General features: G+C 42.1%; 1 protein-coding gene across 8 annotated transcripts in view; it reads left to right on the top strand.

Moving 5' to 3' along the window:
- RASGRF2 (Ras protein specific guanine nucleotide releasing factor 2) overlaps positions 1-14,274 on the top strand; it is a 188,817-nt gene that overhangs the window by 43,936 nt on the left and 130,607 nt on the right. For 7 of the 8 annotated variants that reach the window (XM_053912178.2, XM_053912176.2, XM_053912175.2 and 4 more), the window contains exon 2: positions 12,534-12,640. In XM_053912178.2, coding sequence (XP_053768153.1) covers positions 12,534-12,640 — 107 coding nt within the window. Of the gene's footprint in view, positions 1-7,983; positions 8,006-12,533; positions 12,641-14,274 lie in introns of those variants that run through there. The other variant, XM_053912179.2, reaches the window with a different exon arrangement.

Below are 14,274 nucleotides of genomic sequence, written 5' to 3'. Positions count from 1 at the left end.
GTAGGTTCACAGAGAAACTGGCCCTTCCTACTGCTCAGAAGGAGTTAGCCGGGCAGACACTTCTTTACTTTTTCTTTTCTTTCTTTCTTTTATTTATTTTATTTCTTTGTTTCTTTAATTATTTTATTCCTTCCTGCCTTCCTCTTCCTCCCTCTTCCCTCCCTCCCTTCCTTCCTTCTCTCTCTTTTTTTAGCTCATACCACCAAACTCAACTTTCTCATGATAGTCCTTTTGGTTATACTAAATACTGTTTTTTATTTATTCAATAAACATTATGGCACACCTATTATGTGTCCAGCACCGGGATTAAAGAGATCAAAGTCACATTTCTTGATTTGGTGAAATTCTGTACTGTATACAGAGTCCTTAACAGTATGGCTAGAAAATGTGAAAAATATCATGAGTGCTGGATTTTTTAGAAAACATTGCTTCGAATGAATACAGAGATTTCTTGCAGAAGGAGAGCCTTCAGGTTAGTCCTTGTAAAATGCAACTTTCATTATCTCATGGTTCCAGCTCAAGAAAATATAATAAATCACTATTATCTATAGAATAAAATTTATTTTAGTTTTAAATAATATCTGCAACTGTTTCAACCAGTTAAGACTTGTGTTCTTCTATCTCTTTTAGTGCCGTCATCAATGGACTATGTATGGAAGAATATCCAGTCAAATTAGTAACAAAGGCCAATTTAATCTGAGGACACCTTACCCCTCTACTATGGGGGGCAATGTGGCCTGAGCTTGACATTGAAAGAGGAGATCCTGTTTCCCTCGTGTCTGGAGGTTTGAATCTATATACTCAGACCCTGCAAATAAAGAGCTGGGAAAATGCAAATTTGTTAGTGAAAATACCTTCATGTACATATATAAGTCCTTTACTTGTGCAACTCATTTAATGCTCACAATAACTCTGTGAGGTGGGTATGACAATTATCCACATTAATAGATAAGAAAACTAAAGCACAGAGAAATTAAGCAACTTACTCAAGGATATGTAAGTTTATAAGGGACATTAATAGGACCTGAACCCAGACAGGCTGGAGTTAGGACCAGAAAAGCCAACCATTAGGATCAGCTGCCTCTCCACGACGATGGTTAGTCTTGCTCACCTAATTGCAGGTGCCACCGAGAGAGAAAGGAGACTCATGCTGTTCTTCAGAGCAGTGAACCCACCTGCTGGGAAAACCTATCCATTGAATAGGAAGTGCTGAGCAAGCAGATCAGCCACGACTCCTCATTTGGGAGGGGGTGGATAGGGGCTAGAGATGTGCGCATCTGTTGGCACTGGCAGTAACAGAGAGGTTCTAAAGGCCCCGAGTTTCCCCTGCGCCATCCCAGGAGACCTCTGCCAGTCTGTTCACACTTACTCTTTCCATATTCTGGAAAATCCTTGACTAGATACTCCAGTCCTCTGGGGTTTAGCTTTTGGGAGTGACTCAAATGCATTGTGATCTGTTTGTGCGATGATCTCCTATAGCATTTATTGTCTTCATTTATAGTAAACATTTTCTAGTAGGCCAAAGTCAGGATGTGTGATCTATATACAAGACCAACTGTTCCAAATGCACAATAATCTGAAAAAATAAATGATGGTGGCTACCATCTTCATACCGCTTATTTCATACATCTCACACTGTTATTTAATCTTACAATGTTATTTGATTGCTTTATGAATGCTTGATTTAATTCTTTAGCTAAATTGTAATGTTTTTAAGACCAGAGATATATATCTCATACATACATTACACATATATATTACATACCAGCATGGCACTTTTTAAAATAAGGTGGTTGATAAATATTTAGACAAGATCAAGTGCATTCAGGGTGGTACGGCCATAGAAATTATTTAATGGATTTCTGCTTTCCTCGTTTTTTTTTTCTTTTTTCCTCCCTCCCTTCTTTCCTTTTGCAGCATCTCCTATCTCTTAAGTTGTTGATATAAAGATTAGAAATGAGGAGAGATATGGTTAAAGCAGCAAATGGGGCATCATAAAATTCAAAGGCAAAATAGGGTTGTGTAGATTTGATGATTTTTGGATTTATTTTCTGGACATACTATTATCTATCTTGGTTCCAGCCTATCCATTTCTTCCTTCCCATGTGGTCCATCTTTTTGTGGTGGGCTGGCTCAGCAGAATAGATCTCTGGGCCAAAGTTCTGGGTTTTATGCTCCTATAACCTGGTTAGCTTTGCCACAAACAGAGCCTCACAACAGAGAACAGGGAACAGAGTGGGGGTGGACGAGCGTGGGTACTCCAGGGCCTGCAGCTTAGGGCGCACGTCCTGGTGGACTGGGGAGGACCATCATGCCTCATTAAGCCTACCTGCTCATCTGTAAAATGGGAACCAATCATGGGGTCAATGTGAGAATTATTTCTTTACTTAGATGTGTATTTTAGTCCTACTTTGGTAAGTTGCTATGCAACAAATATTGAGATTTGAACAACAAAGTTGGAACGGTGGCCCAGTTATTATTTATATGTACCCTTCATTGCACACCTTAATGGTAAAATTCTAGATTCTGCTAGAGCTTCTAAAGATTTTGGTAATGTGGGATATTAGAGACCATCTGGTTCAGTTTTCCAAGGGCAAGAATCCCTTTCTAAACACTACTGAGAGATGGGCAGCTGGCTATGGCACCTTATTCCATTTTTAGAAAAGTCTTCCAAATCTCTAACTTCAATCCATTATTCCTACTGGTGCCTTCTGGAGCCACACAGGAGAAATCAAAAGTCTCGGTCATTGTCCACATTTTCCCTGTGCATTTTTTCCCATTACTGTGGTTCTTCTTTGACAGCACCTCGAGGCTTGTAGCAGCAGAGGATTCTCACACTTGCTCGAGTCTCTGTGCTTAAGAATTCTCTTTGTTGAATGCTGCTGATCACCCAGGTATTAACAGCACACATTATCACTGTACACACTTTTTGCCAAAATGGGAATATGATTGGCAAATGGAAAATAAATAAAACCGATGGTTAAGTTGAGAACATGATTAAGATGGCATGAAGTAGAAAGGTTTTGGTTCTTTAGAACCAGTGAAGTTAGAGGTTTCCCACTAAACATTGGAGCGGTGATAAAATTTAGTCACCTCACTGTAAGAGAAGACTGTCGCAGATATGACTCAATTCACAAGTGCGCCCAGTCAGTGGTTCTGAGGCTGACCAGAATTGAATGTCTCTTTCTAAAGATAATAAGTGAATGGGAGGGCTGGGGGTGGGGTATAGCCAATCACATAGATCAGACATCCTTCCCTGTCTGCTGGTAATACAAGAGAAAGAGAGGAACACGTATGGGAATTGAACAAAACATGGAGAGGGATGTTGCCTTTTCCTGCAAGACAGGGGTGATTACTTGAGCCACCATGCCCCATATGCCTGGTAATTTATGGAAACTCACATACCTTGGTTGATGAAAGTTTCTTTATTCCAATTTTTATATGATAAACTCTCAAAGATTTGAAGAATAACCAAATATATCAAGTTCTTTTAGCCATTCTCAAAATGACAGGTTTTCTGACCCTTGTCTTGTCCCTCTCCAATGAGCACAGTTTCATCTCAGTTCTTTATGAAATTTGGAGTCCAGACACTATCTTTTTCTGTTCTGGTAGAAAACCACAGGAGGAGGCAATTAAACTCTTACACCTTGAGCTGGATTCTAAGTTAAATTCTTGCTAAATTAAAATCTAAAATATGTTTAGTAGAAGAATACATCTGAGCTAGTTCTTAAAAGCTGATACTGCAGCATACTGAGGATTCTATGCATGCTAATGCTTTGCTTTATTTATAGTTTCAAATTTGGAGTCTGTGTATTGGGTTCTGTTTTTACAAATCATTTAGCAATGTCTCGCATATCACTGAAGCTGCAAAACATAACTCCTCCCTAAGCCTTTGGGAGAATTAGAAATCTTTTCATCATGAATCTGAAACAACCACAAGAATAAAACCCCCACAAGAATAAAACCAACAAATAATCGCCACAACGAAACAGTATGACCTCATCTCAATAACCAAGTACCCAGCGTGATGGTTTATAATTTTAACACATCTTTTTCTTCTTTCCCCACACACTGTTATCTGAGGAAAGCATGGTGGGGGGGGGGAAGAATGAGCACCCAATTACCCTGTTTTGCAAATCTGGACTGAGTTCAGGGTCTTACGCATGCTTCAGATGACCAGTTCCCAGGTGAGATTTGGTAATTTCACCTCCATGGCAAAGGCAAGACACACTTCATGCTTTTCAAGGCACTTTGAAGTATATTATTGCATTCAATCTTCACGTTGGGGATTAGTGGGAGAGGTGGCCTCTTCTTTACTTGGCCCAAGAGCAACCTGAACACAGAATTTGCCAGAGGACAGAGGCAGGCAGAGAATCCTGATGTCCTGCTATGTAGCCTGGGGCTCCTCCTGCTGAACCACATTGCTTGCTCAGGTGCTGGTATGAATCTATGAAGTTGGCTTGCATGGAAGCAAATACGCCCCTGGCAAGAGCTCTGAATCTTGGAGTTGAAAAAGAAGTGAACTAGTAGGGAAGGTGAAAAGCCTTCAGCATCTTAGATCTTTGTTTCTAGAAAGCCCTGGCAGAGATAGTTGGGTGATTTGACATATGTTTTAACAATGAAGGATGAATTTCAACATATAGCCATGATATGAAAAGGTGGAGTAGCTGTAAAATCAGTCTCCTTTAATTTACATAGAATCTTCTTTGGAGCCGAAGTGCCCATGAGAAGAGCCGTGGTGAGGAAGTGATCCCAGAATATAAAATATTCACGGAGGCAGGAGGAGGGAATGTTTTCCCTCCTAGAGACCAAGGGAGCCGGGTCAAGGGCACAATGCTTTAGATTTCTCTTTTTGAGTTAGTGCCCCACCAGCTGACACAAATGGTGGCCACATGTAATAGGTGGAGAGGTCCCTTGCAAGTAACATTTCAATGACAGGAAGTACAAGAGTGTAAGAAGACCAGGAAGGAGGGGCGGTGAGTGGTGTCAGGAAACATGATGTGTTTCCCCCTTAACTCTGCTCACCTTACTGTCATTTTCCTTCTGTCTTCTCTTTTCTTCCCCCTTACATGCTGCCAGGGCAGTGGCAGCAAATCAGATTTAGAGCGATCTGTCTGTGCCCTGAAGGCTCAGGGGTGGGATGCTTTTCTCTAACAGAGCGCTGGTCATGTATCAGGAAATGAATTGATGTTCCCGTGAGTGTTAAAGATAGCTCAGTAGTCCGTCTGGGTGAAGTTAAAGTCTTCAGAGTCAAAATTAGAATAAGGGCAAATGTTTAAAATATATTTCACTTCCACTTCACAAACAGTTACAGAAAGAAGAACAAAGGGGGACAAAGGAGAAAGAGGGGGAGGTAATCAATCATAGGCAGAACAACATGATGGCATACTTTATTATTTTTATTATTACTTTGGAGGTGCACCTGGCCTGGAGAATTGCTGTCCGTGGTCTTGTTCCCATCTGTACATCATGAACCACTGGGCGTCTCCCTTCTGACTGGGATGGCTGCACCTGACGACCCATGGGGCCGTTGGGGGAGAGACGTGGTCTGTGCTGTAGAGGGCCAATGAACAGTGCTATTCCCATGCCTGAGGATGAGGAAGGCCAGAGCCCAAGGCCCAGGTGGGGCTGGAGAGCTCCTCTCCCTTTAGAACCCTGCTGTGGTCCCAGAGGCGCTGCCATCCCAGGCTGTGTGTGGCTGTGATCGCTGACCCCATGTGTGTAAGCCGCTGAGCAGGGACAGTTGAGAAGGCATCCGTTTCTTTATGCAGCCAGCGTCTGACTTTCAGGGTCAGAAATCTGGCAGCCCCGGAGGAGAAGACCCTGGTGAGTTCCTGTGGGGCTTCGCCCACCCCTCCCAGACAGCGGCCGTGCTGGAAGAGGGTCTCCTGCCTCCATGGCTGCAGAGAGTGCTGGTTTTAGTTCTCTACAGCTAAAACGGAAAAATTTCAAGAACATATGTAATAATCTAAAACACTGCAGTACCATCCAAATAATTATATGTATGGAAAAAACATTTTTAAACATAATATTTTTCTGCTGTACACATTTAAAGAAACCCAGAGTGCTTTTTAATCTTCCTTGGAACATCAATTACTTGACCAACATCATTTATGTTCTCTGGTTATATAAGTAATATTATAAAGACCTGGACATAGGCTTGAAAATTAATAAATAAACCCATGTCTCTGTGGTCAATTGATATTTGACAAAGGGGACAGAAGCATAAAATGGAGTAAAAATAGCCTCTTCCATAAATGGTGCTGGGAGATCTGGACAGGTATATGCAAAAAAATGAAACTCAACCAACCAACTTACACCATACACCAAAATAAACTCAAGATGGATAAAAGACTTAAATATAAGTTGTGACACCACAAAAGTCCTAGAAGAGAACATAGGCAGGAAAATTTCAGATATCCCATGCAACAATATTTTCACCAATACATCCCCTAGAGCAAGGGATATAAAGGAAAGTTTAAACAAATGGGACTACATCAAATTTAAAAGCTTCTGCAGGGCTAAATAAAACATCAACCAAACGAAAAGGGTACCAACTGTATGGGAAAACATATTTGCCGGTGACACCTTGGACAAGGGTTTGATATACAAAATATATAAAGAATTCACATGACTCAGCACCAGGAAGACAAACAATCCAATTAAAAAATGAGCAAAGGACCTGAACAGACACTTCTCCAAGGAAGACATACAGAGGGCCCAGAGACATGTGAAAGGATGCTCAGCATCACTAGCTATCAGAGAGATGCAAATTAAAACCACAATGAGATACCTTCACACCAGTCAGAATGGCCATCATTAACAAATCAACAAACCACAAGTGCTGGCGAACATGTGGGAGAAAAGGGAACCCTAGTTCACCCTAGTGTTGGTGGAAATGCAGACTGCTGTAGCCACTGTGGAAAACAGTATGGAATTTCCTCAAAAAAACTAAAGATGCAACTGCCTTTTGACCCAGTGATCCCACTGCTGGGATTATATCCTAAGAATCCTGAATCACCAATTCAAAATGTTCACCCCAATGTTCACAGCAGCGTTATTTACAATAGCCAAGTGCTGGAAACAGACTAAGGGCCCATCAGTAAGTGAGTGGATCAAAAAACTGTGGTACATTTACACAATGGAATACTCTGCAGAAGAACGAAAGAAGGAACTCCCACCCTTCTTGACAGCATGGATGGAACTGGAGAGCATTATGCTAAGTGCAATAAGCCAGATGGTGAAAGACAAATACCATATGACCTCAACTATAAGTGGAACCTAATCAACAAAACAAACAAGTGAGCAAAATAGAACCAGAGACATAGAATTAAAGAACGAACTGACAGTGACCAGAGGGGAGGGGGGAAAACAGATAACAAAGGAAAGAAGGGGCAGGGCCTAGTCAAGGAACATGTATAAAGGACCCATAGTAATGGACAACAGAGTGGGGACTGACTGGGGGGTGGCGATGGGTAGGGTGTGGATGGGGGGCAGTGGAGACAACTGTGCTTGAACAACAATAAAAAAAATTAAAAAAGTAAAATACAGTAAAAAAATAAAATCTTCACATACCTAAAAAAAATAAAATAAAAGATATTGGCTAAAAAATGAATACATGTTTTCATTGTGGATTATATAGCTCTACATGCTTATTACAAATGATTCAAATAATATGGAAATGGGGAAGTGGAAAGTGGAAATAGTCTTGTAATACCATTCCCCCACAATTGCCACTGTTAGCTGTAAATTCATTTCTAACTTGCAGGAGCTTAAGGACCGAGTTTTAAGTGAGCTTGTGTTCTCATATTGGGTTACATTTGTTCTCTCTGCAAAAGCACATAGCGTAAACAGCAGCCAACCATTATAATGAAAACCAGAAAAATGAAAAATGAAAGTTCATATAAAGCCACAGTAGATACCAATAAGACCCTGAACATTTGAATTTCCTACGTCTGTTCATTATGTTTTCTTTCTGGCATTTTATAATCATCGTATGTAAAAGGTAAGAATCTGGTGAATCTGCCAACCTACAGTATCTTTTCTTACTGCTTTTCTAGGGGTTTATGAGACCATCATGTTCTGGGTTTCCATCTTATGATAAGAAGATATAATTGGTAGCTTAAGAGGTCTTTTGTGTCTCTTCTCTGGATGCCTACCTGAATGTGCTTATATAGTCATGAAACTGATCACCAAGTGTGGCTGTTCAAAGCAAATTTATTAGGTTAATTATAATTCATGTTTCTTTGCTGATGGTCATTTATTCACCAAATATTATTAAGGGCTTTGGTGTGCCTGGCACAGTGTTAGGATCAAGGGTATCCAAGCACAAAGCTGGCACGGAAGAGAGACTCACGCATGGACAACTTCAAGGTGATGTGTGAAGAGTGTGCCTGGGGTTACTGAAACCCAGAGGAGAGAGGGACTCCTTACGGCCAGAAGGTGCCAGGAAGGGTTCTTAGAGGAACTGGCATTTCAGTAACACAAGTGATGAAAGGTCAGTAAGAGTTTGTAGGTGGAGAAGGGACTGGGGATGAAGGAAGAATGTCAAGACAAAGACATATACTGAGAGAGAATGGAATTAGCTTTTGTGAAGTGCCTGCTGGGTACCAGCCACAGTATGTCAGCTAATTCAGTCCTGTATGGTCTATATCATTGTCTCCATTTTGTTCTGAGAAAAATCAGTTTCAGAAAGGTTATGTGACTTGCCCAAGGTCTTGTAACTTGAGTTACCGCTGGGACTCAAGGGTGTGAACAAGGACTCACACCCAGGTTGACGACTCCTCAGCCGGTACTTAGTAGCATGAAGTAGAGGAAGGAGCAGTCTCCTTGGGGGGAATGACAGGTGGATATGGCCAGAGTGCGGCGTGCAGAGAAGGAAACAAGGCTAAAGGTGGAGAATGGGGCTAGTTTGTGAAGGGTGTTGTCAGCCTGTGTGCTCCGTGCTCTTAGAGTATGAAAACAGCAGCGAGGTTTGTAAACAGACATGAAAGCTCAGATTGATTGATCTTTAGAAAGAGAACTCGGGCCACATAGCTTGGGTTAGAGGGATTTGGGTAAGACTAGAGGTGGGGTCACAGATTTATCCTCACTACACTTAGATGTGCAAAGAAAGCATTTTTCTAAATTTGACCTGACTTTCTCCTTAAGATCCCTTCCCCACTTACTAAGTGGAGAGAGACAAAAACGGCATTTAGCTGAGAGCAGTAAACTCAGTCAGCTTCAATAATGTAAAAGGTTTTAGTAATTCACGTTTCCCTCTGCACCTCACTAAGATGGTGCCTCAGTAAGTGGGGTTCACATGTCCTGGATATCATATGTGTGTGTTTATGTGTCAGAGTTTGGGGGTGTCCCGGCTGGTGCCGACTGGGGCCTGGTGGTGTGCTGGCTCTGCCTCGGGCAGCTTGGGCATCTGTTGCTGAAGCGTAGATCAGCTGCAACTTGTGGTCAGGGCCTGGTTGTCCATTTTGCTTACATGGTCCACCTACCTCCGTTCTTGCTGGGTCTGCATAGCGCCCCCATGAGGTCTGACAGTGACCTTCCCCCACAGTCCTCCATAGTTCAACTTGGGAATGTCCACACCATTTAGAAGCTACCGAGGCTCTGGATAGCTAGACTCAAATTTTAGGCCCTGTATTTTCCTAATGTTCTTATACCAGTTGTACTGATTTCTATGGTATGGTCACCACCCATGGGGTCACCACCCCATGTTGTCATGAGGAGGGGGGTAGAGAGAGAGGACAGTCTGTAGGATGACATCCTTTAGATCCCCAAAGGGAAGGCGATACAGAAACTCCTTGGCTTTTGGCCTTGTCATGAGCCCCTCTACTCCTCACCCTCTTCCTGGGTTTTGGCTCCGAGTGTCTACACTCCCAGCTCCCCAGGACTTCTCCAGGTCATCCCGTCCTCCTTCCAGAGGGGCCGTTAGCCTTCTGCTTTGGGCTGCAACAGCAGCCAGGCCACAAGGGATCAGCCGTAAGATAGAAAAGTCTCAGCTGGACAGTATGTCAAAGCTGTCATAGCTGTCCTCTGCTGTAACAGTAGTCTACATGAGGGACAATAAAAGCTGGAAGAGAGTCCTAGGAAGGAGCATTGGTGAAACCAAATGTGGGGCCCACGACAAGGAGAAGCTCAGGGTGACTTTCATGTTCTGGTTGGGACAACTGTTGGATGAAGATGTACTTGACAGAGGAAAGACAGGAGGAGAAGGAATAGTTGTGAGGGCAGGGGGTTAGGGGGTGGGAGGGAGGGAAGGATGGTTTGGATTGGGGCATGTTTGGTTTGGGCATGTTGTCTAGTAGGAGAAATTCGGTGCCCCCACCTGGGAGAGAGAATCTGCCTGGAGAAATGGATTTGGGAATAGGTGAGACTATCCAGGGAGAAAAAGAAGAGAAATCACTATCATTGTAGATGTTGAATTTAAAGACATAAACATGGTTATTGCTCTATTTTAATTTCTTCCTTGCACTTCATGATGACTTAGTAGTGGGAACTTCTAGTTCCTGCAGTAAGGAAGGTCAGAGGACACAGGTACTGTACCATCACGGGTGTCTGCTGTGGCTGTTCATCCCCAGCAGACATAAATCCTCAGTATATACAGAGTTCTTATCACAGCGTGTCCACGAGATGCAAAGAAAACTTTGATGAATGGCTAAAAAGAAATAAGGTACATGCAGAGGCAGTGTTTAATTTTTTTGTGATTGAACTGAAGTTTTTAAATTGAAATTTTGGAAACGTAACATGTAGTTTTCAAAATTCTTTCCCTCATTGTTATGCCGGAGACATGGCTTAACCTTTGGATGTACTCTGTTAACATAATTGCCTTGCTGCCTTTTAAAGGTGGCTTTTAATTGTGTTGCTGAGCAGCAGCTGCTATTGAGGTGCAGGCTGTAGTCTTTCAGTAGATGGGGCCGGGTCATTAATTGTTTCCTCTCCCTGGACCAGTCGTCAGGGCTTGGCTAGTAGCCAGAAGCTATTGAAATGCCATCACTTATAGGATTGCCCTTTAAGCCACTGATTTGTTATTTTATTGAGTTTCCATTCTTTTTCTCCCAAATTTAAATGAACATTTATTGAATACAGCACTAAACTCAGTTCTTTCCATTCTCAGTGGCCTTTTCATCAGATTCTTTCCCCCTCATTCATAGCATGTAGCCCTCTGGTTGGACAAGAGGTACCCTTAAGGACTCAGGATAGCTTGTCATCTGTGGGGCTCAGGCCCGCCGCGGGGAAGCGCCATGAGTTATCATGGGTGTGACCCAGAGTCCTCAGTCTGCTTCTGACTTGTGCTCACGTAGCCTGCGAAGTTTCTTAGGTACTTTTTTTTTTTTTGGTAAAATTGTGCTCAAAATTCTTATCTCCAGAACTGTTGTCCTGAAAGTTTTTAATTCGTTTGAGTGTCATTAGGTCACACGGAATACACAGGGTGCTGGGGGTGGAGAGCAGACAGAACTCTGTGTTTCGGCCTTTGGTTCTCGCTCTCGGAGCTGCTCTGTGCAGCTGGTTCTTCTCATGCCCCAGGACGAGGTCTTGGGCAGGCCCAGTGAAGGTTTTGGTCATTCTCATAATAAAAAACTCTCCAGTCCCATTTCCTTCCCGGGCAGTCTCAGTTTGGTGATTAGTATATCCAGCCAGGGGAAGACGGGTTTAAAGTGAAATCTTCTCCCATCCCTGACTCAGATTTTAGATTTAGTTTGTCAAATTCCACCCCCCCCACACACATCCAAAACAAGAAACAACCTATTCCACAAAAACTTATTTATTGAAATATATTGAAATTATAATAGATTAATTTATTTTTAGAGGTGATAAACATATTTTTTAGGAACATATTTTTTAAGTTCTCTTCATATTTCTTTCCTATAGCAAATACTGTGTTTTCAAGATTAAGTTTCCTGTTTGTTGTTGTTGTAGTACCAAAGTGCAATCAATTTTTGTATATTGATTTTATATTTAATAATTTTGCTGGATCTTCTTATTGTGATAACTTTTCAATGACTTTTTAATGAAGATAATTATATCATCTGTGAATTCGATTTTTTCCCTTGCTTTCCATTTCTTGTGCCCTTTTCCTTTGATTTTTCTACGTTGCCCTCTAAACAGAATTGGTAAATAGAAGTGGCGATCATTTTAGAGGGGTTGCTTGTAATAGTTCACCATTCGGTAAAATGTTTGTAGTAAATTTCTGGCAGATATCCTTTATCAGCCTCAGAAATTTCACTTTCTGGTTTGTAAGGAATTTTAATTATGTGTTTGTGAAGAATTTTATCAAGTACCTTTTCAGCCTCTAGTAAGATGTTGTGGTTGAGTCTTATGGGAGGGGTGTTAAGATGCAACCTATGGTATCGTCTAGGTGCAAAGTCATTGCCAGCTGGACTGGGGGTGATGTTACATTTTGAAATATGACTTACATTATTCAAATGTGCTTGTAAACATATACCTTTTGTAGGGAAATACCATGTTGTTATGCTGTCATGCTTGCCAAATAAAAATAAATGCTTTGTTTTTGTTTGTTTGTTTGGTTTTCTCTTCAGTATTACTTTACTGTCCTTTTTGGCCACGAAGGTCAGAAACCACTGGAGCTGCGCTGTGAGGAGGAGCAGGACGGTAAGGAGTGGATGGAGGCCATTCACCAAGCCAGGTACGGGCTGGGACCTTCTGCGTGACCCTGGCTTGTCTGGGTCTTTCATTGGGGACATCACTGTGGATGGTAGTTTTGGGGGAACTGCAGTTTCAAGATGGGCTTCCCCTTGATACTCCCTCCTTAGTCACATGTGAGATGAGTCTTTGAGATTTCTGTGGCTGTTTTCCAGCTAAAGATGAAAGGTAATAGATAGAATAATAACAATGATAATTGGTCACTTTTGTGGGTTTGTTCCTATGTACCAGGCCCTGTTTTCTACGTGCTTCTCAATTGAGGAATTTCTTAAATGTATTGATTCACTTATCCTTTCAACAGTTTATGAGAGGAGTGTCTTTAACGACCCCCTCTTTTACAGATAAGGAGCCTGAGGCCTGGAAGGGCAGTTTGCTTGCCTTGCCAGGCCGCACAGCTGGGCAGGGGCAGACCTGGGCTCCGGACCCAGCGCCGCCAACACCTGTAAACCCTGCCTTGTGCAGCCTGGTTATCAAGAAATGCGATGCCGGCCTCTGTCTAGGGAAATGGAAGAGCGTGATTTTGCTTCTCCTACGAAATACCAGGAAAGTGGAAAGGAATATACTTTGCCTGAAAATTGAATGAGAAATTAAAAAAAAAAGATGCAGGCAAACCTTTTCCTTTATTTTTCACATTCAGTTCCAAAGTCCCGCCAATTTTTTGCTTCAAATGGCTCCTGTGCTCAGTGCTTCCTGCCTGTCCCCTCCCTAATCCAGGTTCTCCTCGCTCCACAGTTCCCTCTCCTGTCCCTGGTGTTTCAGTGGCAAAACTAGAGCCAGGACGCACTTTCTTTTTTTCACCTGACATGCTCTTCCTTCAAAACATTCATTCATGTTGCCACCACCCCTTCCTGGAACTTCCCCGCTTCCACCAGTCAGTCTGCACCGGCCCTCTTCTCCGAATTGCTGCAGCGCTGGCATTACTACATGTGGACTATTTAACAATTAGTACAGTTTAGGTTATTTTTGACACATTTAGTGTGTGTGATTTCTGTTTCCTGAACTGCACCTTGAGAGTGAGGAAGAGGATGAGGGCATATTCATTTCTGAATGAAGCTTAAGCTAATTATACAGTAGGTGACTAGGACATATTTTCAGATGGATTTTAAAGACAATGAGAATGTTCTGAGTGAGTTTAGAATGATCTTTGAACCCTCGAGACTTTTTCTCTGAAAGTCCCCTCCCATACCCCCCTCCTTTTTATAACTACTTTTTATCAACCACTTCCCCTGTGGCAGGTAGCACAGTAAGTGCCTCACATACTCACTGTGTTTTAATTCCTCACAACTGCCCAGGAGGGTATTATTAACCCCATTTTACACACAAGAAAACAGAAGTTCATGATGACTAAGCACATTGGCCAAGATCTAACACAAGGTTGTTTAGCTGCAGAGCCGGGATTCAAACCCAAGTCAATCAGACTTCAGAGATTTTAGTCAATGTTCTGTGTTGCACTTCTCTTCGTTATTGCCTTTTTCTCTTCAGTTCTCCCTTTTTCCATTTCTTTTCCCCTTCCTCAATGCAGAGATGCACATGGATTTATGTGAAGTCAGGGTTGAGAGTAGAAGGTGTTAGTTTCAAAATATTTCAGTTCCTTTTCTTTCCTTCTCTACAAAATAT

The sequence above is a fragment of the Desmodus rotundus genome, chromosome 1, assembly GCF_022682495.2.
Source record: "Desmodus rotundus isolate HL8 chromosome 1, HLdesRot8A.1, whole genome shotgun sequence".
Taxonomy (NCBI): Eukaryota; Metazoa; Chordata; class Mammalia; order Chiroptera; family Phyllostomidae; genus Desmodus; species Desmodus rotundus.
The sequence above is the reverse complement of the archived record's forward strand: the minus strand, read 5'-3'. Positions and strand labels throughout refer to the sequence as shown.